The sequence below is a fragment of the Mercenaria mercenaria genome, chromosome 4 (assembly GCF_021730395.1).
Source record: "Mercenaria mercenaria strain notata chromosome 4, MADL_Memer_1, whole genome shotgun sequence".
NCBI classification, from domain to species: domain Eukaryota; kingdom Metazoa; phylum Mollusca; class Bivalvia; order Venerida; family Veneridae; genus Mercenaria; species Mercenaria mercenaria.
Genome location: NC_069364.1, coordinates 82,279,385 through 82,306,990, shown reverse-complemented (window position 1 = coordinate 82,306,990; position 27,606 = coordinate 82,279,385). Strand labels below are relative to the sequence as shown.

Here is a 27,606-nt window from a genome sequence, read left to right as displayed (position 1 = left end):
ATTAAACATTTTCCGGTCCTATTTTGTCGTTCATTTCGCATGAACACCGAAAAAAACCTTTTCATTTCTTAAATATCAACCTAAAATAATTGAACCCTTAACAGTATATCAAACCTGTTTTTACACACAGTCAGACCTGTGTTAAGCAACCGTCCAATGAAGCAACATGACCTGGCTGCTTATGGCAGGTAATTGCTTAAGACAAATTGAAATAAAAACAGAAACTCAGTTTAGGAAGTTAGCTGATAGGCTGCCTATTACAGGCGGCCGTTTGGGCCGGCTTAACTGTACAATTATTTTAAAGCTAGAAAAGGACAGTTTTATTTTTAATTTACATAAATGTGTATAAATATGTGTTTTGTGCGCTTTCAAGTTTTATATTACATTATATTGTTATAAAATTGTGTCTTTACAGGATAGCTTTAAGTTAAGCTACACGTATAACTCAACAAATGGTGACAACTTCAATGAACTTACTGTTAACATTACATGCAACACGAGCAATGAGAGATACTGCGAGCTTACAATGCCCGGGATTCCGGGCCAGGTGTACGAGATCCGTGTGTACAGTAAACTGGGTGAGGCTGTCAGTGAAGCTGCTATGACCATGCATTCCACCAGTAAGTTTTTATCTGGATTCTCGTCCCATGGAAATTATTATCTGTGTGGTTTGACTGTTTCAGGGCGTTTTAATGAATTAAGGTAGCGGACCCATAATGACAATTGGCAAATTATGTACAAACCTCTGTATGCGATATTGACATTCTAATATGATTTTTAGCTTGACTATACGAAGTATGGAGAGCTGTCCTGTTCAACCCGGCGTCGTCGTCCTTCCGTGTCCCCACTTTTGTTAAAGTTTTGATGCACTTTCACTTTATCTCTGTATTTACTTGATGGATTTGTTTCAAACTTAAAATAGTTATTCCTCATCATCACCCACATCATATGGCACAAGGGCCATAACTCTAACACCAATATTTCATGAATTATCCCCCCTTTTTACTTAGAATTTCAGGTTTGATGCATTTTCACTGTATCTCAGTTATTGCTAAATGGATTTGATTCAGACTTAAAATAGTTCTTCTACCTTATCACCCACAACATATGACACTAGGTCCATAACTGTGGTACCAATATTTCATGAATTATGCCCACTTTTTCTTAGATTTTCAGGTTAAAGTTTTCATGCACTTTCACTCTTATCTCAGTTATTACTAAATGGATTTGATTCAAACTTAAAATAGTTGTTCAACATCATCACTCACATCATATGACACAAGGGCCATAATTCTTGAGCCAATAATTTATGAATTATTCCCTCTTTTTCATTAAACACTCTAATGACAGCTGCAGCTTCCTCAGATGTGCCCAGTTTCACTATCCAACATTGAAATAGTCGAGCGCGCTGTCTCCTGTGACAGCTCTTGTTGCAGAAAGTTATGTTCACATTAAGCTGCATACGTCCAAAAATGCTGAAAGGCTTAACAAAAATACGTAATCACACGGAAATTGGCGATCGTCGTTACAGGTCCACTACCTTAACACAAGCTTTCGCTATGTATTTTCTTGATTCAAATATCTAAAATATTTATATGTAAAATAGTGAGTCATATATGCTATCTGTATTTATTAGTCCCAACAAGTAGATGGACATGAAGTCAATGTTACATAGAGGTTCATAAGTGGCTAGCATGTTCCTTTCGGCATTTTCTACTATAGGGTATTTGTATAGATATTTCATTTAAGTTGAGGTTGAATTTTATTTTCAGTTCCTTTACCTGCATCAAGTCTAGATGAAATACTGAGTAATGACACGTCTATACATCTAAGATGGACATTGCCGGGCAATCTAGACTACCATTTCCGACATTTCATCATACATGTTACAAGTGTGTACGGTTCCATTACAAGGGAGCTAACTGGTGAGAAACAAGAACTGCCCTTGACCAATCTGAATACTGGTTCCATGTACAATGTGAGCATTGTGGTATCAACTGGGTATGAGACAAGTCCAGCCGTGCAGAAGACATTCTATACATGTAAGGGTTTTTAATGAGTGGTTTTTTATTCTACATGAAGGAGACCTTGAAATGTCCTTGAATTTAATGGTAGTCCTTTACAATTACATGATATTGTCTACACCTTAAAAATCCTGGAAAAGTACTTGAATTTTGAAAACAAAAAAATAGTTGAATTTTACCAAAACCCCCTTGAAAAATGGCCAGCAGCAACTTGTTTTGTTGCAAAAGAAGTAGAAAAAGTTGAAATTATATTGGAACAAAATTCGTGTATTTGGACACTTGCTGATCCTGATTGCAGGAGCAGTCTACGATCACTTTTTATCGGAATTTAAAATGAGTACAATAGCTTCTTTCACATCGTTTTTGCATTTACATATATAAACATGATGTCAGTTCTAATTTTTAAACTGTTTTAGCCCTTGAAGTGTTTGGAAAGGTACTTGAAAAGTCCCGAAATATACTTTAATTTTGTCTCCAGTGTTCTGTATGAACCATGTGAATGTATTCTTACCATAGCAGGAGCCTTGATAAAAAATAAAGGCATTTTTAGCTCATCTGATTTTTTGAAAAAAAATGATGAGTTATTGTCATCACTTGAGCGGTTGTCGGCGTCAGCGTCGGCGTCTGCGTCTGCGTCGGCGTTGCCTGGTTAAGTTTTATGTTTAGGTCAGCTTTTCTCCTAAACTATCAAAGCTATTGCTTTGAAACTTGGAATACTTGTTCACCATCATAAGCTGACCCTGTATAGCAAGAAACATAACTCCATCTTGCTTTTTGCAAGATTTATGGCCCCTTTTGTACTTAGAAAATATCAGATTTCTTGGTTAAGTTTTATGTTTAGGTCAACTTTTCTCCTAAACTATCAAAGCTATTGCTTTGAAACTTGGAATACTTGTTCACCATCATAAGCAGACCCTGTACATCAAGAAACATAACTCCATCTTGCTTTTTGCAAGATTTATTGCCCCTTTTGGACTTAGAAAATCAGTTTTCTTGGTTAAGTTTTATGTTTAGGTCAGCTTTTATCCTAAACTATCAAAGCTATTGCTTTAAAACTTGCAACACTTGTTCACCATCATAAGTTGACCCTGTACAGCAAGAAACATAACTCCGTCCTGCTTTTTGCAAGATTTATGGCCCCTTTTGGACTTAGAAAATATCAGATTTCTTGGTTAAGTTTTATGTTTAGGTCAACTTTTCTCCTAAACTATCAAAGCTATTGCTTTGAAACTTGGAATACTTGTTCACCATCATAAGCAGACCCTGTACATCAAGAAACATAACTCCATCTTGCTTTTTGCAAGATTTATTGCCCCTTTTGGACTTAGAAAATCAGTTTTCTTGGTTAAGTTTTATGTTTAGGTCAGCTTTTATCCTAAACTATCAAAGCTATTGCTTTAAAACTTGCAACACTTGTTCACCATCATAAGTTGACCCTGTACAGCAAGAAACATAACTCCGTCCTGCTTTTTGCAAGATTTATGGCCCCTTTTGGACTTAGAAAATATCAGATTTCTTGGTTAAGTTTTATGTTTAGGTCAACTTTTTCTCTTAAACTATCAAAGCTATTGCTTTGAAACTTGCAACACTTGTTCACCATCATAAGCTGACCCTGTAAAGCAAGCAACATAACTCCATCCTGCTTTTTACAATAATTATTGCCCCTTTTGGACTTAGAAAATCATTTTCTTGGTTGAGTATTATGTTTAAGTCAACTTTTCTCATAAACTATCAAAGCTATTGCTTTAAAACTTGCAACAGTTTTTCACCATCATAAGTGGACACTGTACATCAAGAAACATTACTCTATCCTGCTTTTTGCAAGAATGATGGCCCTTTTTAGACTTAGAAAATCATGGGTAGGACAATATTTCTATTACACAAAAAAATCAGATGAGCGTCAGCACCCGCAAGGCGGTGCTCTTGTTACTATTGATTTGAATACTTTGAAATTGTTTAATCTCATTTGCATGACATTTATGTTTTCCACCAAAACCACCATTTGGTTGCAACATGATTTGTCGATATTGGCTTTTAAAGAAAACATAATTTGGTATTTTATTTCCTTATTGGGATTAAATTTTATGAACTGACAAAACCACAGGTCCAGGAAAATTAGTCATTTGTTAATACAATGTATATTAACTGTTAGCCTGCTGGCGACAAGTGATTTTCTGCCTTTACGACCAGTGCAGACAAAGATCAATCAGTAAATTTTCAGTGGACACCCCTTCGAGTAATAAATGGTACTGCCCAAATTAAATGATAGACCAGTCCATTTTAGAAATTTAGCAGGGTAAAGGTTAATGATTTCACAGTATTACTCAATAAATCTGTAGATTTTCTGCATCTGGATTTCTAAAGGTATTTGATTGAAAAACTTTTACCATAATTGTTTTCCATCCTTCAGTTCAATAATTCATTAGCCATTTATTCAGCATGTGAAATCTTGTCATGTGGACGACATTGAAAAGTAAAACATGTGTGCCTGAACTGTATATTTTCAGTTACAACATTTCAAGTGAACTCTAAAAATTTAGTTCTAATGATGAATGTTATAATATCTGGTACATTGTGTCATCATCTGTCTCTTTTAAGCTACACAGTCGAACCACTTTCACTTGAATTTGACAGGACTGACATTTGTTCGAGTTATCAGCAGTTAAAGCCATCAAAAATAATACAATAAAGGGATTTTGCCAAGACCTGATGATGAATTTGAGCCAAGGGAGGCATCCAAAATATTCGAGTTCAAGTGAACGAAGTTCAGCTGTGCATATATATGTTAATGCATGCCTTTACATTTGCCCTTTGGCCTATATTAAGTTCTTTTCCTTTTTAAAGGGATATATGCCAGTGTTTATATTGAAAATGGTCATTTTAACTTAAAAACAAATGGAATGTTGTATATTTTAGATCCTGTGCAGGTGGACAGTCTCACAAATAATGTATACCGGGATACAAGACCTGACTCGTTCACAGTGTACTGGACCATCAATGATACTGCAAACTACGATAACTTTATCATCAACATTGAACCTAAACCTGAAAATTCCTCATTCCCACTGTAAGTATTGTAGAAGATGGTTTTGTCATTTTTGATTATAAATATTTGAATTTCTTTATTTGAAAATCATCTACATGTATTTGATTGTACGATGCAACACAGCTTGCTTGAGCATTAATTGCTCGAGTATTGTACGTGGTCCTCATTCATTTTCCTTGTATTTTCTATATTTGGAATGTTAGCATTCTGCTCATCCATGTGTAGCCTGGAGCAATTGGTGTTTTACAGTAGATCTAGTCTTCATTACCCAAATGGATATTCACAAACAGTTTAATCACATTGCATGCATATTTGAGAAAAATTCAAAATGGTATCTTTGCATTTATTTGAATAAACATTTTCCTGACTTTTTATATGAAAATTATGAAGAAGAAATTTCTGCATACTGCCTGTATACATACATCGTAGCATTTTTTAGCTCATCTGATTTTTTGAAAAAAAATGATGAGTTATTGTCATCACTTGAGCGGTTGTCGGCGTCGGCGTCGGCGTAGGTGTCGGCGTAGGCGTCTGCGTCGGCGTTGCCTGGGTAAGTTTTATGTTTAGGTCAGCTTTTCTCCTAAACTATCAAAGCTATTGCTTTGAAACTTGGAATACTTGTTCACCATCATAAGCTGACCCTGTATAGCAAGAAACATAACTCCATCTTGCTTTTTGCAAGATTTATGGCCCCTTTTGTACTTAGAAAATATCAGATTTCTTGGTTAAGTTTTATGTTTAGGTCAACTTTTCTCCTAAACTATCAAAGCTTTTGCTTTGAAACTTGAAATACTTGTTCACCATCATAAGCAGACCCTGTACATCAAGAAACATAACTCCATCTTGCTTTTTGCAAGAATTATTGCCCCTTTTGGACTTAGAAAATCAGTTTTCTTGGTTAAGTTTTATGTTTAGGTCAGCTTTTATCCTAAACTATCAAAGCTATTCCTTTAAAACTTGCAACACTTGTTCACCATCATACGCTGACCCTGTACAGCAAGAAACATAACTCCGTCCTGCTTTTTGCAAGATTTATGGCCCCTTTTGGACTTAGAAAATATCAGATTTCTTGGTTAAGTTTTATGTTTAGGTCAACTTTTTCTCTTAAACTATCAAAGCTATTGCTTTAAAACTTGCAACTCTTGTTCACCATCATAAGCTGACCCTGTACAGCAAGCAACATAACTCCATCCTGCTTTTTGCAATAATTATTGCCCCTTTTGGACTTAGAAAAATCATTTTCTTGGTTGAATATTATGTTTAAGTCAACTTTTCTCATAAACTATCAAAGCTATTGCTTTAAAACTTGCAACAGTTTTTCACCATCATAAGTGGACACTGTACATCAAGAAACATAACTCTATCCTGCTTTTTGCAAGAGTGATGGCCCTTTTTAGACTTAGAAAATCATGGGTAGGACAATATTTCTATAAAAAAAAAAAATCAGATGAGCGTCAGCACCCGCAAGGCGGTGCTCTTGTCTTAAAAATATATCTGTATATTTTAGTACTTTAGCACCAGGCGTCTTCAACTACACATTCACAGATCTTGCAGCAGGTCGTGGCTATATGGTTTCCTTGGTTACCGAACTGTCATATAAGGAGAGTGAACCAGTTAACAGCACATTCAGAACATGTAAGCATAATTATAATGAAAATTTGTTTAGCAGTGACATAATGTTGATATGAATGATGAACTTCTTAGTTTAAAAACATTACGTATAGTGATATATACAGACATACAATATTCCTCAGGGTTTTGGACCCATATTCAAGAAAGTGTAGAGCCAATATCAATCAGCATTTTAAGTATGAAACTTGAACTTAAAAAATTAAATTTTTTGGTCTGTCATTGTTATATTAGATCAGGTTGTAATGAAACTTTGCATAATTGTGTAAACTGCGAGCACAGACAGTCAGTGTCAGAGTTATGGCAAATTGAGTATTTGATACTCTGAAGTCTAAGTTTCAGACTTTAAACAATGGTGAAGACAGGTCTAGGGTCTGAAACTTTAAGACACTAATCTTTCTAACCATTCTATAACTCTTAACAAAGCTTTTATTTCAGTGATGTTGTTTGAATACAGATCCAAGTTAATAAGTGTTTTCAAAAACCTCAACCAAACTGAATAAGAAAATCATTGTCCTTTTACATTTTAGTGCCAAATAAACCTTCTGACATTATGGTCCGAGTAGAGAGTGGGTCAGAGGTCAAAGTTGAATGGAAAGCAGCACTGGGCAATCTTGATAGCTATCGTCTGACATTGACAGGATCTGGAGATTCAAAAATAGTAACAGAGACTGGGACTAATTTTACCTTCATAGGACTGGTTCCAGGAACACTATATATGCTGAAAATTGAGTCACACTCTGCAGGATTGTACAGTGAACCCCTCACATCAACATTTACTACAAGTAGGTTCAGTTTCACTGTTAAATCAACTTTATTACATGGTGGTTTTATTTTTCTTTATTTTGGTATTTCACGTTTCAAATTAACATCAGTTTTTTTCTGAAAGTACAGTTAAAGCATAGTTTTTTTGAATAATGCATGTACACTCTAAATTGAACAACCTTGGACAAATGGAAAAGGTAAGTTTGGATTTGCTTTTGCTTTTCAAGGGTTTGTGATTTTATTTGAGTGGTTACTGTATATTAATAAATTTCATAAAAATACTTTGAATTTACACAAGTTCCTTTTCCTCTATTCTCAATTAACAAGAATTTTTCTCACTAATACTCAGGTGCTCTGTTTTTTATATGTTATCTGGATAAGGATCTTCTTCATTTTTTTCATATTTTGACTTTTAACATTTCACTTCTATAGATGATCCAGGTAAGAGATGGTATTGGACACAGTGTAGCCATATATACTCTTTTTATGATTCTATATTTAGAACATTTTAAATGAAAACCAGAGAAAAAACAATGTGCCAGAGCTTGCTTTTGTTTTGGGTGAAAGGGCTAGGGCTACATTTTGCTTTATTTTGTTAGATTAGAATTGCATTGGAGTGAATTGGGATAATTATATACATGTTTATATAATATGTGTAATTGGAATTGAGCTTGGAAAGGCATAGCTATGAGTTTTAAAACTCTAGCACGTAATTGGTTGATTTTGAAAAAGAAATCTTAAAACTGACCAATGGCAAGGCTACGTTCTGAGACTGGTATTCAAATTCAGGTTTACAAAATTGAGACTGGTTCTTGGTTAAATAAAGATAAAGCCTCTTCTGCAAACAAAAATATCTCTTCATTCTTTAGACATCAGGTCCAGGTAGCATTTAACAATAATAAATTCTTCTTTACAAAATAGTGCAAAAGGGGAGTGTGTATCATTTTAGAAACTAGTCATTTATAGCTGATTAGTAGTAGTGAAAAAAAAATGTCTGTATCAAAATTGAAGTATTAGGCGCTTAGCTGTTGATATTTATGACATCTTAAACTTGCAAAGTTAGATTAGATACTACTGGTTAATGTTTCAACTTTGGTTTTTGCTACCTGCGTAGATCATAAGTACAATACAAGACAGGGGAATGTGTGTTTGATCTCTTGGCATTGTGAACATTTATTCATCATGATTTTACAGATGACACTATTATGCCTATGCCAGAACTCAGTCGTTCCCCACATAAGATTTAAGAGGGGAAATTCTCAGTTACTGGAGGGGAAGTTGTTAGTTACTTATGGGGAACATGTTAGTTAATTGTTGGTAACAGGTCAGTTACTTATGGGGAACATGTTGTTAATTGTGGTGATTTGGTTCGCCAACTGTAGGAAACAGGTTAGTTACTTGTTTGGAACAGGTTAGTGACTTATGGGAACAGGTCAGTTACTTATGGGGAACATGTTAGTTAATTGTTGGTAACAGGTCAGTTACTTATGAGGACATGTTGTTAATTGTGGTGATTTGGTTCACCAACTGTAGGAAGCAGGTTAGTTACTTGTTTGGAACAGGTTAGTGACTTATGGGAACAGGTTAGTGACTTATGGGAACAGGTCAGTTACTTATGTGGAATATGTTAGTAAACTGTAGTAACAGGTTTGTTACTTGTGGGGAACATGTTAGTTAATTGTGGGGATTTGGTTAGTCAGTTAGTTATTTGTTTGGAACAGGTTAGTGACTTATGGGAACAGGTCAGTTACTTATGGTGAACATATTAGTTCCTTTTGGAGAACAGGTCAGTTACTTGTAGGGAACAAGTTAGTTACATGTAGGGAACATGTCACTTTCTTTAGGGTAACAGGTCAGCTACTTGTTGAGAACAGGCCAGTTACTTTTTGGGTACATATTAGTTGCTTATGGGGAACAGTTCATTCTTGGTTTGGATACCTGGAGCAAGGTTTAAGTTAACTGACAGCTATATTGTAACTGAAATACTGTCGGAAAATGTCTTTAAACTCCTACAGAAAAAGTTACTTTTATACTTTCATTTTGTAGAGCTTGTATGCTACTTTCAGAAATGGATAATACTTTCAGATGTGGTTGTTCAAACTTCTTTTTAATTTGATTAATTGATTAATTGATTAATTAATTAATTAATTAATTAATTAATTAATTAATTGATTGATTGATTGATTGATTGATTGATTGATATTTATTTATTTATTTATTTATTTCTTTATTTGCTAGATGGGCTAGTGAAGTATGTCTTCTAGTGTTTATAATTATGTTCTCTTGTAGCCTGAGAAACTGAAAGAAATTTTTGGATACAAAGTAAAAGAACTCTTGCTCGTTATATAATTTATTTTTAAAATAGACAAGACTATTCTTTAACTAGCATACCTGTATTCTTGTTACTTAAAATGTATATAGATGTAAAATCTACTTCAAAACTAAGAAAAATTGACATTCATATAGAAGTATGTGTTAATATGATATGCATAGATAAACTGTCTGTCATATTGGCCTAAGGTGTAAAACTTGACTGGTGATGAGTTCACTAATTATTCTGTGTCAACAGTAATTGATCATTTACGGTTTCATCTGGGGAAAGTGTCTATGAGTTTAGGTTGTTCTAATTAGTTCCTGTGTCAGAAATTCAGGAATCTAGTTAAGTCAGCTGACACATTTTCTTACTGTGCATAAATACTGTACATAATAATGAAAAAACAAACTCATTTTGATGTCGGCTGACATCCATCAACGTTTCAAGCCTGAAATTTCGACTTAGACTTTAACCCCCATCATACTAAACACAATTGATTCTGCCTTTGTGACCAGTGTAGATCATGATCAGCCTGCACATCAGTGCAGTCTGATCAAGATCTGCACTGTTTGCATGTATTCAGTTAGTATCTTTTTTAAAAGCACCCCTTTTAACAGTTAATGGTCCTGTCCAAATTGAAAGGTGGACAAGTTCATTGTAGAAATTTAGCAGCATAAGGGTTAAATACTGACTATTCTGTTTGCTGTACCATTGATAAATGAGCAAAGATTGTAATGAAACTTTGCATGAATGTTTGTTATATAACTAAAGATGAATCAGTAGAATTTCATCAGTATAATTTAATGATAAACAAAATTACAACAGTTGAATATTTGGTTCTTAAGTCTTAAGCTACTGATCTGGAAAATTGTTGAATACAGGCCCTGTCTGTAAAGGTCATCCTTTGGAAATGGAAAAAAAAGAGTTTTCTGACAAACGATCAGTGTGAATAAACGATAACACTGTTTATAATGAAAGTGGTGACCTTATAGGTTATAGGCCACAAATTGTTTTTCCATAGACCTCCATTATGATGTATGCGGCCTTCCATAAATTTAAACATTCAGCAGGTTGAATGTAGACAAGAAATCACTTCTTGGGTTTATTTACATAGCTAACAAAGCCTTACGTTATTCCCAATAAGTTCCCTATACTTCTTTTAATTAGTGGTCTCTCACCTGTAAGACAGGTTATATAGTTAAGGCATTTATTCAAAGTATTGTTAAAACTGGTTTGACTGTATATGTATATGTAAAAAAAGTGAATACCAGTAAGTGTTTCAAGAAAACTAATTATTGTATTAGCCTTAATAAATGATATTTGAATTTTCTTTTTTCTGTTTTATTTTATGTACTTTTTTGCCCTACACCAAAATTATGATAAAATATGCAGTTATGCATGCTGATCTATATGTTGATACAAATGTAAAATTATAAGAAAGCATTTATTTAATTAATATGTATGGAATGATAATATTTGATAAGCACATCTCATGTTATTTCTACACATCATATATCGTACAGGTTAAATCGAGGATAATTTCATTATCAAATATTCAGATATAAAATAAGCTTGTACAGTAAATGCATGTGCACATCCGTGTTTAACAGCTTCAAAAATGTATGAATGAAACCAGTCCGACCAGATTGAAAATTAGTAATGAAATAAATTGGCCCTCTTATGGTCTACTGGCCTTGCATTATCTTACATCTTAAAGAACTGCTAGGGACAGTGTACATGTATTTTGGATATATGTACAGTCGAACTTTGATCGCTCTAACTCAACGGGACAAGCAAAATTTGTCTGAGTTATCTGTAGTTCGAGCCATCGGAAAATATAATAATCGTGATCTGACGAGTTTGAGCAAAGGGCGGTGTACAAATTATCTAAGTTTGAGCCAACAAAGTTCGACTGTAAAATGTTTTTCTTTTTCATTTACAAAAAATAATGAAGTTGCTGGAAACAGGAGTTTGCTAATGTAGTCATGATTGTTACTAAATTGATAGTTATTCTAATTTTTCCTTTTGAATGTTTTTTAGATCCTTCTGCAGTGACGGGCTTACAAGCAACAATGGTGGACAGTGATTCTATAACTATAGTATGGGAGGCACCAGTCAACTCATCGTTTGACTCGTACGAGATATCCATTGACCCACCTAATGTTGCATCTCCAGTTGTTCTTAATAGGTATCACTGTGCATTGATTCTTGTCTAAATGAAATAGTTATTTCGGCAAAAAGGTTTGGAAATTAGATTAAAATTTCGGAAGAAATTAAATATTTGATTTAGATACATGGAATATCTGCAGGTAAAACACTGACTTGCAGAAAACTTGGATGTAACACTGATATGGGGTTATGGAATTGAAATAAGCTTCATTTCAGAATGCACTGTGTAATTTGTAAGGGGCGGGGATGTGAGGGTGGAGAAGTAGGGTTTAGTTTGGAGCTGAAGCTAAAATACTGATTAAATGGGAACAAAATCTTGAAATGTTTGTTCTTTTGGTTCTTTGGTTATTTAAAAAAAAAAATTGCACTAATGCTAGCAGACCAAATGGCTACTTACCTTCTTTTCTAGTTTTAGTCTATTCTTTAGTTTAGTTTATACGAATTCATTTTAGCTCAGTTGTGATGAAAGCTTCAAGCTTATTTGAACCAATTTCAATTCTGCTTCCTGAATAAACCAGTACTGGTGTCTTATGAGAAGGCATGATCGTGACCCCAGTAAGGCTCAAACCCATGACTCCCGAATTGAGTGGCTGACACTTTAACCACTAGATAACCCCGCCCTTTATCTTTTCTATTTAATTAGTATTGAGACTAGTAACAGTGGATTTTAGCACTTGGTTAAAGCATTTTTTTGTGAAACCAACTTACATGAGTGATCCATCTGATTCTTTACATTACGACTTAAACACTATTATTACATACACGTTTCTGTTCCCTGTTAAGTTACAATGGTACCGGAAACGCCAATATTTTTCCATACACTGACGCCTAAATTTCATATCGGGTGCTTGACGTAATATAATGTGTGCCGTTGAAATAATTCTATTATTTAGTTCCATATTGTCAGTCTTATTGAGGTTACTGAACAAATTCATAATATTTACATTACATTTATATGTGTAGATAGCATTCTTTAGCTCCTAAAGTCGCGCAATATTTCCGCTGCAGAACTCGTGCATATTTCCCGAATACAAAGCCAATAACCTATAATTATTCCATTTCAGCAATGTTACAGATTTATCATACAAAATCACATCCCTGACACCAGGACAGTTGTACACAGTCTCCATGGTAACGGTTTCCAGTGGTGTGTACAGTGAGAAACTAGAAACTAGAGTGATCACAGGTAATTTTCTTCATGCTGAAACTAGTTTCAAAAGTACTAGAGTTATTTTAGTTAGTTGTTGAAGGCAGTAAGACTGACAGTGAACCTAGATTTGATTCTTTGGTCAGCTGTGGCCAAGTGGTTAAGGTTGCTGGCTTCAAATTACTTGCTCCTCAACAATGTGGGTTCGACACCTTTTTTAGATGTGGAGTTCTTCATGTCAGGAATCCATCCAACTGGCTTCTGGAAGGTTGATGGTTCTACGTACTGGTATGTGTCCTCCAATGCCAGAAACAAAGCCCAGAGGGGCACCTTGGGTCTTTCTCCATCATCAGCAGCTGTATAATCATAAATGTGCCAAAGTGACATCTAAATTCAATAAAAACAAAGAAACCTAAAGCATAAAATCCAAGTTAGAAAGAAATGCATCAGTCTGTCATTGAATGTTTTTGAAACAATTGCATATTTCAGGACCCCTACCAGTTATAGATCTTCAAGCATTACCACACATGGCTGGTTTGATGGTTACTTGGAAAAGTCAGAGTTCCAGTAAACAGTCTGGATTTACAGTAAGTGTAGTATTGTTCACCTGTATATGGTACAGTCGAACTTAATTCACTCAAACTCAGATAATTCCAACGCCATCGATCATTCAAACTCATTGTCAGGTCTTGGCAAAATCCCTGTATATTGTATATTGTTTGATTACTTGAATTTCCGAAAACTCGAACAAATTTTGCCCATCCTGTAGAGTTTGAAGAAGTTAGACTGTATATTATGTTGACACGAATGACATTGGTTCAGTATAGATATTTCATTGGTCACTGATGGCCATTTTAAAAGACTTTTCTTTGACTAAATTTCCAGATTTAAATCTGCTTCTTTTTATAATAAAAAGTATGTCTAGAAATGTTAACTGATGTAACTGTGTACACTCACTGACAGCACTATCACTTAGCAACTTTTTTGTTTTCAAGGTCATTCTTCATGTATACTGTAATTGTACAAAGGAAAGTCTTCAACGTTATTTTATGTAATACTTCTATATTGCCACTGCAATACTCGGTCGCTTGTTTTAGCTCACCCGAGCACTTATCCCTGGAACTTTTAACACCTGGAGCATATTATGGTCCTCCTCCAAAGTTGCACACTCCAGCTTGTTTAAGCTCTGAAACACAGGTGAGTAATTTAGGGCAATCATGGTCCTCTTGTTACAGTAACATTATTATATCACATGCCAAGAGTTTGTTCTTATTTTTTATTTATTCTGAATTGTTATTTTAGGTAACATACCAAGAGATGCCAGCTGGTGTACCAGTCCAGTTACCAATTGTAGAGTCAGTGGAGAACCAGTCTGATTATAGTGTTGCAATACCTGACCTTTTCCCAGGGGGCACTTACGAGGTTAAAGTTCAGGCATGGCAGAATGTATCAGGGGAGAGTGCAGGGTCACCTTTACAAGAAATAAATGGGACTACCAGTATGCAGTTTATTTATTGATGTTATTTTTCTGTTTTTGGTTCTCAGTTAACCTTCAAGCTGTTGCTGTTAATTATAAGAAATGAGATGGTTTATGTTACTTAGTTATAGATGTCTCTTACTTTTAATAACCTGCAAAATCACAACAATTTAGGTAAAATTATTTCTCCAGTGAATTCCAAATGACTGCTGTACAAAAACTTGAAAGTTTAAATCAGGCATCATTGTGCTCCTTTATTCTGAAGTAATGTCCTGACTTGTGCTCAGGGGTCTTTCTGCAGGAAGTACAGTTGAAAGGTTAAGGTTAAGCCAATGCTGAAAAAAGCCCATAAAAGACATTAAACTGGAAAAAGGGATAGATAAAAGCAGGCAATTTAGTTTTTTTAACCTTCATAATAATGTTGTTGTATTGAAAAAATATCAGATGCATTCATATTTCTTTTATAGAACCAAAGCCAGTAGAAAGTGTGTCAGCCTCACTAATCGGTACAGACATTATTGATCTAGACTGGTCTGCACCATCTGAGAGCATACACAGTCACTATGTTGTGAAGCACAGACCCAGTCTGAGAAATCCTAATGTATTATGGGTAGAAAATTCAACCTTGAGCACTAACTTGACCTTGCCAGATTTGATGCCAGGAGAGAGATATGAGATTGAGGTTTATGCAGTGTCAGACTCAGTCAGGAGTGATGTCAGAATTATTCATGTAACTGTTGGTAAGGATCTCATTCTGTTTTCAATATTTTATATTATTATTATCTAATTCCCTGTTTACCCTTTCAAAATAATTTTCTTTTTTGCTCTCCAATGTTCTAAATGTCACATAAAAATCAAAAGCTTAAGAAAACCTTATGCTGTAAAATCATTCCATTTATGTGTATGAAATTTTTTGGCAGGCCAAAACAGCTTTTTATGGCAAATTGATAATATTAGTTGGTGGATGTCAACTTCTGTCGATAAAATGAAGGTGAATTTTAGTAATTTGTTTGTGGATAGATGCAATCACAAAATCCACAAAAATTAATTGCCCATAAATAATGATTCAACAGTATTTATTTATTTTTCCAGATAAGTTGGAAAGTGTCTTGTCATTTCCTATTATAAATATAGACAAAAATTAATTTGGAAATATTTGTTCAGGTAGAAATCACACTTTCACAATGGTTTTACTGTTTACCATTATTTTGAATATAACCAGTCTAAAATTAGAAAATGGCACACATATTTTTTATACTAAATGCAAAAAAATGCATTGAATTATAATAGCTATATTCTCATTAGGAGTTCAACATTATTTGGCTAACAAAGGCCATACCTAGATTTTGAAATATTTTTATGCCAGAGCAGACCTTTTAGAACAGAAACAAAGCAATGTAGGTCACTATTCAAGAGTTTTATTTTCAAATTGTGTTGCCAGCTCATCTCATTTTAAGAAAGTACGCCTTGTTCTCAATTTTAGAATAAGACCCCATCAGAACTGCTCTGCTAATTATATAGAGGTTGTATAAATGTTATTAATATTTTTGATATTTCAGACTCAAATCTTGAAGTTGGTGTTAGTATTTCTAAACTTTGATTCAGCTGATAGGGTAATTTACATAATTATGTCAATGTTTCAGTACCACTCCCACCACCATCAGTGACTGTGTTAACAGAGAGAACATCTACAAGTTCAGTAACTCTGCAATGGCTGTATCAGACAAGCGCCACCTATGTAGAGAACTGGGTCATCAGTTACCTTGACGATATAGGAGTCAAACAAAATCAGACAGTTCCTCGACCACCTAGTGCAACAATAGTGGAAGCAGCTGTAGATGGGTTGGTTCCCGGGTTCAAGTATGATATGTCTGTACAAGCTGTGAGCCAGGATACGATTTCCAGTGCAGTGTCTACACCTGCAGTAACAAGTATGTCAGATGATATAAAGCTTTTAACAGGACCTCTGACTCAGTGGCTATGTGGATGTGAAATTCTTTCATGCGAGGCAATCATTCAGCTGGCCTGCAGAGAGTCAGCATGTTAAAACTGAAAAATCACCACAGGAGCTAAATTTTGTCCATTAAACTTAATCCTTATATGAAAAATAAAATATTTACCACTTAGTCTCATCCATATTGGACAAAATTCAGTCTTTCCAGAGGTGTGTGCTTAATAGAGATTGAACTTGTATATTTTACATATGGTAATTTCACTTGCTGTATATTTTTCACTGAAAATGAAATGTGTCTCTTCACATTCAAGATAGTCATGTTCCTCATGATTTTCTTGTCAGGCAGTGCTTAAAGTTATAAATATTTCTTACAGTTTTGTTCTTTTTTTTTTCATTCTTGACAGAAGTTAATCTCAACTTACACAGATAAATATTTCAGGCCATAAAAGGTAAACTTTTGATCAAATGCATAAAAAGTGAAATCTGGACCTTTCTTTTACTTGACAGCTTATAAATGTTAAACGTTCACTGAATCTTTCAGAACCAGTAAACAACATCATCCTGAAGTTTGAAACCATGCCAACTAACTCGTCATTTATTGTCTCATACGAGGAGCCAGGCAGTGACTACTTTGATGAGATAGTGTTCACTGTTAATACAGAAGTTATCAGAAAACCCAAGTTAGATTCTGACAAGCAGGTAGAGTTTACCTCCCTTGAGGCAGGTGCTCTCTATACAGTAGAGGTACAAACAATGAGTGGAGGGGAGAAAAGTGATACAAAAACAATTCTGGCACAGACATGTGAGTACTAGAGTTTAAAACAGTATACCAAATGTGTGAAATAATTGCAATGCAAAAGCTATCCAACCAACAGCGTCACATAGTGACAAGGTGAGCTTTTGTGATCACCCTTCGCCTGTCGTCCATGCGTGCGTCCGTGCATCCATCTGTCCGTCAACAATTTCTTGTCTTCATGATAATGGTTTCATTTATGATTTTATTTTAACCAAACTTGCACACAACTTGTATCACCATAAGATCTCGGTTCCTTTCGTGAACTGGCCAAATCCCATGATGGGTTCCAGAGTTATGGCCCCTGAAAGGGCCAAAATTAGCTATTTTGACCTTGTCTGCACAATAGCAGCTTTATTTATGATTTGATTTTTACCAAACTTGCACACAATTTGTATCACCATAAGATCTTGGTTCCTTTCTTGAACTGGCCAGATTCCTTATGGGTTCCAGAGTTATGGCCCCTGAAAGGCCCAAAATTAGCTATTTTGACCTTGTCTGCACAATAGCAGCTTTGTTTATGATTTGATTTTTTCCAAACTTGCACACAACTTGTATCACCATAAGATCTTGGTTCCTTTCTGGAACTGGCCAGATTCCATTATGGGTTCCAGAGTTATGGCCCCTGAAGGGGTCAAAATTAGCTATTTTGACCTTGTCTGCACAATAGCAGCTTCATTTATGATTTGATTTTAACCAAACTTACACAAAACTTGCGTCACCATAAGATCTTAGTTCCTTTCTTGAACCGGTCAGATCCCATAATGGGTTCCAGAGTTATGGCCCCTGAAAGGGCCGGAATTAACTATTTTGACCTTGTCTGCACAATAGCAGCTTCATTTATGATTTAAATTTAATCAAACTTGCACAAAACTTGTGTCACCATAAGATCTTTATTCCTTTCTTGAACCGGCCAGATCCCATAATGGGTTCCAGAGTTATGGCCCCTGAAAGGGCCAAAATTAGCTATTTTGACCTTGTCTGCACAAAGCAGCTTCATTTATGATTTGATTTTAACCAAACTTGCACACAACTTGTATCACCATAAGACCTCAATTCCTTTTTATACGCCCGCAGGGACGTATTATGTTATCGCCTCGGTGTCCGTCTGTTTGTTTTGTTTTGTGTGAATATTACTCTGCATTTGCATTGCATTGCAGTGCTCTTGTTTTTATTTGCCAGATCCTTCTTTTGTTCACTTACAATAATTTTTTTTAATAACTTCCCTTTTATGTTAATACATATAGCTTATTTAGTAACTTTTTCATTATTGGCCATAGTGAAAAACCGAGACCACTTTTCTGTGGTACAACATGGATGGTTTTAATGTGTATTTTGACATATCTGTACCTTGTAAGAATTTTTATGCCCCTGAAGGGAGGCATATAGCTTTTGAACCGTCTGTCAGTCTGTCGGTCTGTCAGCAATTTTCGTGTCCGGTCCATATCTTTGTCATCCATGGATGGATTTTCAAATAACTTGGCATGAATGTGTACCACAGTAAGACGACGTGTCGCGCGCAAGACCCAGGTCAGTAGCTCAAAGGTCAAGGTCACACTTAGACGTTAAAGGTCATTTTTCATGATAGTGCATTGATGGGCGTGTCCGGTCCATATCTTTGTCATCCATGGATGGATTTTCAAATAACTTGGCATGAATGTGTACCACAGTAAGACGACATGTCGCGCAAGACCCAGGTCCGTAGCTCAAGGTCAAGGTCACACTTAGACGTTAAAGGTCATATTTCATGGTAGTGCATTGATGGGCGTGTCCGGTCCATATCTTTGTCATTCATGCATGGATTTTAAAATAACTACGCATGAATGTGTGGCACAGTAAGACGACGTGTCACGCGCAAGACCCAGGTCCGTAGGTCAAAGGTCCTAAACTCTAACATCGGCCATAACTATTCATTCAAAGTGCCATCGGGGGCATGTGTCATCCTATGGAGACAGCTCTTGTTTTTTTTTGTTTTTGGTTAAAGCAATAGTACTCAGGTGAGCGATATAGGGCCATCATGGCCCTCTTGTTTTTGTAGATTCCTGTAGTGAAAATTCAATTTTAAGACTGACACCCAAGAGAAATATTGAGAAACACTTTCTCGGCCTTTAGATATATTGATTTGCTCTTAAGTAGCAATTTCTTGAGATTATTTTTTTTACCAACAGCCACTTTGACATGAAATGAGATATTTTCAATTTTACAAAAAGTCTGTTGACAAATTACTTAAAACGATAAAATTTGTTGAATTTCAGTGCCGAATCCTCCTATAGTATCTGGTGTTGCAACATCCAACAAGATCACCTTAACAATCACCCGTCCAAGTGGAGGCGTGGACAAATACAGAATCCAATGCTTTGATCCCAGTGATGAGAAGGTTGAGGATGTGACGATAGATAACATACAAGATGTTATTACATCATCAATAGACAATCTTAGAGCATACACAATATATAGATGTGAGGTCACATCAGTGTTTTCCTTATATCAGAGTACCGCAAGGGTGTCTGTTGGAACACAAGAAGCAGGTACGGTAAAGGAATTTTCCAAAACTTGTTTTATACCCTTTCAAACTGAGTTAGCTATCTAATTAGTTAACTTTTAGCCTGCTAGGAACAAGTGATTCTGCCTTTTCGACCAGTGCAGACCAAGATGAGCCTGCACATCCAAGATGAGCCTGCACATCTGTGTAGGCTGATCATGGTCTGCACTGTTTGGTATTCAGTCAGTAAATTTTCAGTGAAAACCCCTTTGATAAACAAGTGGTACTGCCCAAATTGAAGGATGGACCAGTCCATTTTAGAAATTTAGCAGGCTAAAGGTTAAACTAAACAGTGTTCTTTGATTTGATCAGTAACTGACAACTGACAACTTTCTTATGGGAATCAGTAGTAAAGGCTTGAGCTGACACAGTTGTGTGTTGATGTTTCAGATTGTCATTTTATTTTGTAGTCAGTTGCTTTGGAGAATACTGTTGACCTTGAGACATAATTCCGACACATGCTATACAATACAATGCATTTCATACTCTAATGAAAACTTTTATTTACACTTTATATGTTTTCTTACTTTTCAAATGACTCGGAATAAGGAGAATTCTTGAACAAAATACAATTTCCAGGGCATTTTCTGGTAAACTGTTCTGTAATGACACGGTATTGCAATGAATATAAACAAGTCAATCCAGGCCAGCTAACTGACTGTCAGATATACCAAACTTAAAAGGTCACTATAATTCGTCTAGTTTTGTATTGCTTTGTCAGAATGAAGATTTTCATTGAATCATATGGACTTGTAAGATAATACATGTACCTGTATTAATATTGGAATTTACGGTAACATACAGAAATTTGATTAATATATTTCAGCGCCATCTGTTGTTCGAGATTTACGTGCTATAGAGAGCGCTCCGACAGAAGTGACATTGACGTGGACCATGCCGGAGTTCCAGAATGGTGCCATAAGTCAATATGTCATCAACTATATAGGACAGAAGGGGGTATGAATAATTTCACATCTGTTTTGTCATTTCTGATGAAATTGTAAAGCACCACCAGTGTGTAAAGCTGATTTTGTTTTGTTTTATCATTTAGAACTTTCAGCTGGAAGTTTTGGACTTTTTTAGCACATTCTGCACAGAATGCAGCAAATTTTGTACTTTTATGCTCTTAAAGCTTAACTGATTATTGCATTTTTTTAGTTTTAAAACAAGATGTGGAGCATATTTATTCATTTCATTGTGAAATTGAAAGATCTTTAACTGAATTAATAGCAGATGTACAGTAAATAAAAATATAAAATCTGGTGTTTTCACAAGTAAAGATAAATGTTATATATGTTTATTTCTGTGTTTACAAACAGACGGAGACAGACGAGGGTCAAACAAAGGTTACATTTCCTACAGCCAAACACATATTTACTGATCTTAGAGCAGGCTATGCATATACATTCCATGTAAGTATGCTTAGTTTTATTGACCTTTACCAGTAGGTTTCCATATTTTATAAAAGTTTGCAGTAAGATGAATATTTTGTACATAATGTAACTTGTTAATAACAGTACTGGGAGTAGAAATGCTCTTTAGCAGATAGAATCTTATATTAGAGCACAACTAACATTAAAGTTGCTATGACAGGGCGATTTAAGGTAGTGGACAGGTAATGATACTGCAATTTATGTTTGATTCTCTCATAAGCCCATTCGATATTCTTCGGACATAAATATAGTTCAACATACATGACATTCTGCAAAAACAAGAGAATGCCAAAATCACTTACTGAAAATAAGTAATTGGCCGATTGTGCACTTCCATAAGTATTTTTAAGGTATTGTTAAATGCTTTGATTATAGTCTAAATTAAATCTGCATGTAATGAATAAACAGTGAAATTACAATTTTGATTGATCATATACACCATTTTTTTGTTGTACAGGTAAGAGCAGAGACCGTTGCTGGGTCAAGTTTACCGGCATCAGTGATAATTTCACTCAAAACATATAGTAAGTTCTTTCTGTATAATAATTATTCTAAAAAAATTGCTAATACACATCATTGTGACTTCTGGTGTACTAGAAACAGAAGGTGATTTACAGCAAATATTGGTTTTTGTACAAGTCTGCATTAATACTTTTTACCTTGACTTTACCAAGTATATGTAGAGCTGCAACTCACCTGTGTGCATTCACTTTTCAGCTTTGTTAAAGCATTAATGCACTTTCACTTTATCTCTGGTCTTTGTCAGACTTCAGATAATTGTTCCTCATCATCACCCATATCATATGGGTCAAGAGCCATAATTCTTGCAACAATGTTTATGAACTATACCCCACTTTTTACCGAGATTTCAGGTAAAAGTTTTGATGTACATGTACTTCTGCTTTATCACTGTTAATACTAAATGGACTCGATTCACACTTAAAGTAGTGGCTCATGTCATCACCTATATTATATGACTTTTCGGGCATAACTGTCACACTAATATTTCATGAATTATTCCCCCTTTTTACTAGGAATTTCAGGCGAAAGTTTTGATATACATTCTGCATATGTCTGTTATCACTAAATGGATTGGATTCAATTTGGAAACAGCAGTTCCACTCATCAACCACATCATTTATAGCAAGAGTCATTGATAATAAAATGTGTGACAAAATTTGAAATGTTTACAGTCCTGCAATTTTTATAGTAGGATGAAGGGGTTTCAAAGGAGGTATCTAAATACAGTTGAAAGTCAATATCCTGAACTGGCTTATCTCAAAATTATGCTCTTGAAGACATTTTCAAATCCTGGCCTGAAAAAGGAGAAATATTTATAACAAAATATTTTAGTAAATATTTATAATGTTTGCATGAGTTTTGTCATAAACATGCAGAAAAGACTGTTTAAATAATACAAAAAAACATTTTATGACAGAAGATGATTTAAGAGGTTTTAATCAGGAGAGCTTGAAAAAAGTCTGAATAAGGTACTAGACAAATTAGGTCTCTTGCTAGTATATCAAATGTATAAAATTATGACATGCTATATTTGTAGAACCTCCATACAAGGACGGTGTAGACAAAACAATGGCCATGCCAAAAACTGTTGACCCTAAAATAGCCACAGCAGACCCTCACAAACTTGTGGTAAACTTTACCAATGTGTTCTCGGATAAATATGGAGAGGTGATTCAGTACACTGTTATAGTTACTGAGGATAAAGACTCGACAGACATACAGACGAAGCATATCCTCCCAGGCTGGAGAGTAGCTAGGCAAGATCCAGCCATTAAGGCTTATCAGGTAATTACAGAATTAGAAAAGGTAAAGGTTTTTATTAAGGCTGTGAAACTACTGTTTTGGTATGTTCCAGTGCTCAGTGTAAAAGGTGGGTTATAAATATATTTCTCGAAAGAAGTCAATATTTATTGAAGAAAACTGTTCAACATGGAATTATGCTCTTCTTCTTCTTCTTCTTGGCGTTCACCGCATACACCGTCACCCCTGATCCAGCAATGAAGGATGACGTCTTCTTCAGGTCCTCCATCTTGCCGTGCACTTTGATAGAATTATGCTGAGTTCTGTCTTCGCCATTCTGCGTTTAGATGCCAATTATAAACATCTTTTGTTTGTTAAGTTAAGCTTAAAGGTCGAGGATTTTTTCTTCTCTCTCATGTCAGTTCCCATTGGAAACCAGTGTGTCATAAACAGATTGTGACCGCAGTAATGTTTGAATCCATGACCTCCATAGCCTAAAAGCCATATATCCTAATATTCTTAGAAATTAATGTAATTCACCATATAGAAATAGAAGGCAATAATATGTATTTGTATATATATGTTACAGGCTATATCAAACTGTTCCACATTCTTTGATGTTGGTTCCACTTGTGATGGTCAGTTTGGTGTGAGAACCAAGAGGGCAGTAGCAGAAGCTGGGTACAAGGTGTTTGAGATAGGTTCAGAAGCTGGATGTGATAGCAGGTTTTACTGTAATGGTCCACTGAAGCCAGACACCACATACTATATCACACTGAGGGCTTACACCACAATGCAGCACAAAGACACACCATTCTCTGACCCCATTAGAACTGCTGCTTTACGTAAGTTCACTGTAGCTTTTTTTAAACCCTTTTAGCTGCCAAGGTACAATTCTATATCCGAAAATATCTTGGTTACTGAAATTTCTTTGGAACAAGCTAGCTTAATACTGACTGTTACAAACAAAAACCTGATATATTCTGTGAAATCATTTAACTTTGTGGGCATCAAATTCCGTAGCTTTGGATTAAATGGCTGTTTTATGGGTACCTATATGAGTTTGTGGGTTTTAAAATTTGAACATAAAATGAATCAGAATTTTGCTTTTTCATTGGGATTTAAGTTAATGAAGTGACTCTACTACAAAATCAACAAAATTTGACCCCCATGAATACTAATGATTTCAGTACATTTTTTTATTTTAGTATTTTTCCAGTAAGATAGCTTTGCTATCCTGAGTGAAGAGAATTCTACTAGGCTCAGCCTTTCAGTGTTCTTCATACTACTAATACACTTTACACTTGGTGTAATTTTTTAAGGTGCTGTTCTTTTTACTGTGAAATCCATACAGGTAAAAATGCTATTGAATCTAACTAGGTACATTTCTGGGCTAAAGGGATTACATAGCATCTGCCTGTATGAATAAGGTGGGAAAATTGCCATATGACTCTTGCTGTATGATCTATGCCATATGACTTTTGATGTTTACATGACCCTAAAGACATTACTTTCCTTCTTGTCTTTTGATTATACAGGTATGTGTTTGCCATGCTATCTTGAATACAGACAAATAGTTACAGTAGATAAATAATAATACTTAATTCGTATTTCAGCTGTAGAAGAAGATGGTACAAATGTTGGCGGTATAGTGGGTGGGGTAGTTGCCGCTATTGTTGCGATTGCTGTAATAATCCTGGCAGTGATCATAATGAGACGTAGAATGGACCAGAAAAGCAACATGTATAGACATAATCCTGGTGAACAGATGACCCATAGATCATCACTGACCAACAGAAAATCATAGTAAGTGGATTATCTTGTTATTTCTTATTTGGATGCTTTAAAAAAGAACGCACTCATGTGTACTTAACAACTATCAGTTTTGTGCCAGTACTTATGGGAAATGAAATGTGTTTCTTTCTTCTTACTCAGATATGATAATACGTCATAATTGAGCCGTGCCATGAGAAAATCAACATAGTGGGTTTGCGACCAGCATGGATCCAGACCAGCCTGCGCATCTGCGTAGTCTGGTCAGGATCCATGCTGTTCGCTAACGGTTTCTCTAATTGCAGTAGGCTTTAAAAGCGAACAGCATGGATCCTGACCAGACTGCACAGATGCGCAGGCTGGTCTGGATCCATGCTGGTCGCAAACCTATTATGTTGGTTTTCTCATGGCACGGCTCATATATATCTTAGCTTTGTTTATGTAATCCTTCCAGTGTAGTAGCCATTGAATATCATGTTACATATACTTTTTTGAGCTTTAAATTAAGCAGTCAAGATGGCCTTCTCTGCAGATTGATAACTATGGATTTGTGTAATTGTAGCCATGGATTTCTGCTGCAGTTATAGCCATAAATTTCTTTTGCTTTATATTGTAAATTTTGGTCTGACTTATGACAATACCTTTCTATTGCTGTTTATAACCATGGATTTCTTTCCATCGATTTATGTTGCTATATTTAGATATTGATTCTTTTTGCTGTGTATAACCATGCTCTTCTTTTGCTACTTATAACAGTTGATCTCTGTTGCTATATATAACCATGGTCCATCAAGATCTCTATCTATAACCATGAATCTCACCATAAATAACCATGGATCTCTATTTCTATATATAAACGTGGATCTGTGTTGCTATTCTAGTGGTCCAATTGCTCTGGCTAACTACAGACATCATATACAGATGATGAAGGCTGATTCTGATTTTAAATATGCCGAACAATTTGAGGTAAATACTTGCTGTGCTGTAATCTTTTCTTTCATATTTATACTCATCCTGTCTTGAGTGATTTTTCTGCAACATATATTGACTCGAATTTTGCAATGCTATTTCAGTATTAGCCTGTTTGTCAGTTTAAATTACCGGTACGAAATGTTTACTCAAAAAGGATTAAAAAGGTAAATGCATAATAAAATATAGTTTAAACAGTTGCATTTGAATGGACTAACATCGGGTATTTTAGCATAAAAATAGAACTATGGAAGTTGTTTCCAAAATTTTGTGATCATCTGTTTTGTTTTCTTCAAATTGTTGAACAATAATATTTTAAATTAATGAGGGTATCACAACTGTTTTTAAGACCATAAAAGAAATGCCGTCACCTAATTGACCAAAGTTTATGAGTTAATTTTCCGATTTTCCTGCAAATATAAAAATCTGTATCTATAAGAGATGGCAGAGATTACCTGTTCTAATTGTATGTCATGTATATGTTCCAGAATACATGTGTATATTATGAAATTAATGTTCTTCTTTCCACAGGACTTAAAAGATGTTGGCAGAGGTCAGCCTTGTACAGCAGCCGAACTTGCCTGTAATCGGGGCAAGAACCGGTTTACTAACATCCTGCCGTACGATCATTCCCGAGTTAAACTACTACCAATAGACGATGAAGAAGGGTCGGATTATATCAATGCAAACTATATACCTGTAAGTTATGTAGAAATAATTGTATTCTAACATTTTTCATACCTTAAATTGCATTGGATGGAGTTGCTATCTATGATTTGTATAAGGGTTGCAAATTGACTTGACTTCTTTGCCTTACATTCTTTATGATAATGTGTCTCCGGCTGCGAAGCATAAATTTATCGAGTTAAGAGAATATAATGCTGCAATAATAGGGTAAAAATAGATTCATTCATATAAAACTGGAAATAGACATCTTTATTCAGACTTTAGAGATAATACAATTTTTCTTGTGATAACATCTGCAAAATCCCAAGGGTCTGTGGATGCTTTAACAAGAAACTGACAGGCCTTAATGCTATTCTAGCATAAAATGGGCGTAAAACTTAATCTTTTGTTTCCATTTATTCATGTTTTAATCATGCTTTATAGGGCCATTGTATGTTTCCATTTAGCCATGGATCATGCTTATATAAAATTGTATGTTAGCAGCATGTGATCTTCCTGTTAACAGGTGTATACCCTTCTATTATAATACCCCTTTAAAATGGCAATAACAGCATTAAAATGACAAACCTTCTTTCACTAAGTTTATCCATTTACCTATCAAGGGCTATAACTCACGGAGGGAGTACGTGGTATCTCAGGGACCATTGCCAGCAACTAGAGATGACTTTTGGAGAATGTTATGGGAACAAAATTGCAGAAATATTGTCATGCTGACTAAATGTGTAGAGAAAGGAAGAGTAAGTTGGAGATTTTATGTTATCCATAAAAAAATGTGCCTTTTTAAAATGTTTGAATTTTGAAGTTGTGATTGGGGATATGGGATATGTATATTTTTAGCTTGACTATTCATAGAATAGTAGAGCTATTGGACTCGCCCATGCGTCGGCGTCCGCGTCCTGATTTGGTTAAGTTTTTGTATGTAAGCTGATATTTCAGTAACCACTTGTGGGAATGGATTGAAACTTCACACACTTATTCACTGTGATAAACTGACTTACATTGCACAGGTTCCATAACTCTATTTTGCTTTTTTACAAAATTATGCCCCTTTTTCGACTTAGAAGTTTTTGGTTAAGATTTTGTATGTAAGCTGGTATCTCAGTACTTACTAATGGGAATGGAT

The 27,606-nt window shown here is 35.1% G+C and overlaps 1 protein-coding gene across 1 annotated transcript in view; it reads left to right on the top strand.

The window, feature by feature from the left end:
* The window catches only part of LOC123552299 (tyrosine-protein phosphatase 10D-like), a 62,638-nt gene that overhangs the window by 15,318 nt on the left and 19,714 nt on the right, over nt 1-27,606 (top strand). Inside the window, exons 5-26 of the mRNA XM_045341849.2 lie at nt 416-620; nt 1,773-2,042; nt 4,941-5,091; nt 6,578-6,705; nt 7,230-7,484; nt 11,819-11,966; nt 13,012-13,133; nt 13,584-13,681; nt 14,397-14,592; nt 15,039-15,311; nt 16,215-16,502; nt 17,067-17,327; nt 19,574-19,846; nt 20,687-20,817; nt 21,180-21,272; nt 21,751-21,817; nt 22,852-23,099; nt 23,644-23,899; nt 24,671-24,860; nt 25,709-25,793; nt 26,328-26,495; nt 27,086-27,220. Of these exons, the coding sequence (XP_045197784.2) occupies nt 416-620; nt 1,773-2,042; nt 4,941-5,091; nt 6,578-6,705; nt 7,230-7,484; nt 11,819-11,966; nt 13,012-13,133; nt 13,584-13,681; nt 14,397-14,592; nt 15,039-15,311; nt 16,215-16,502; nt 17,067-17,327; nt 19,574-19,846; nt 20,687-20,817; nt 21,180-21,272; nt 21,751-21,817; nt 22,852-23,099; nt 23,644-23,899; nt 24,671-24,860; nt 25,709-25,793; nt 26,328-26,495; nt 27,086-27,220 (4,041 nt within the window). The remainder of the gene's footprint in view (nt 1-415; nt 621-1,772; nt 2,043-4,940; nt 5,092-6,577; nt 6,706-7,229; nt 7,485-11,818; nt 11,967-13,011; nt 13,134-13,583; nt 13,682-14,396; nt 14,593-15,038; nt 15,312-16,214; nt 16,503-17,066; nt 17,328-19,573; nt 19,847-20,686; nt 20,818-21,179; nt 21,273-21,750; nt 21,818-22,851; nt 23,100-23,643; nt 23,900-24,670; nt 24,861-25,708; nt 25,794-26,327; nt 26,496-27,085; nt 27,221-27,606) is intronic.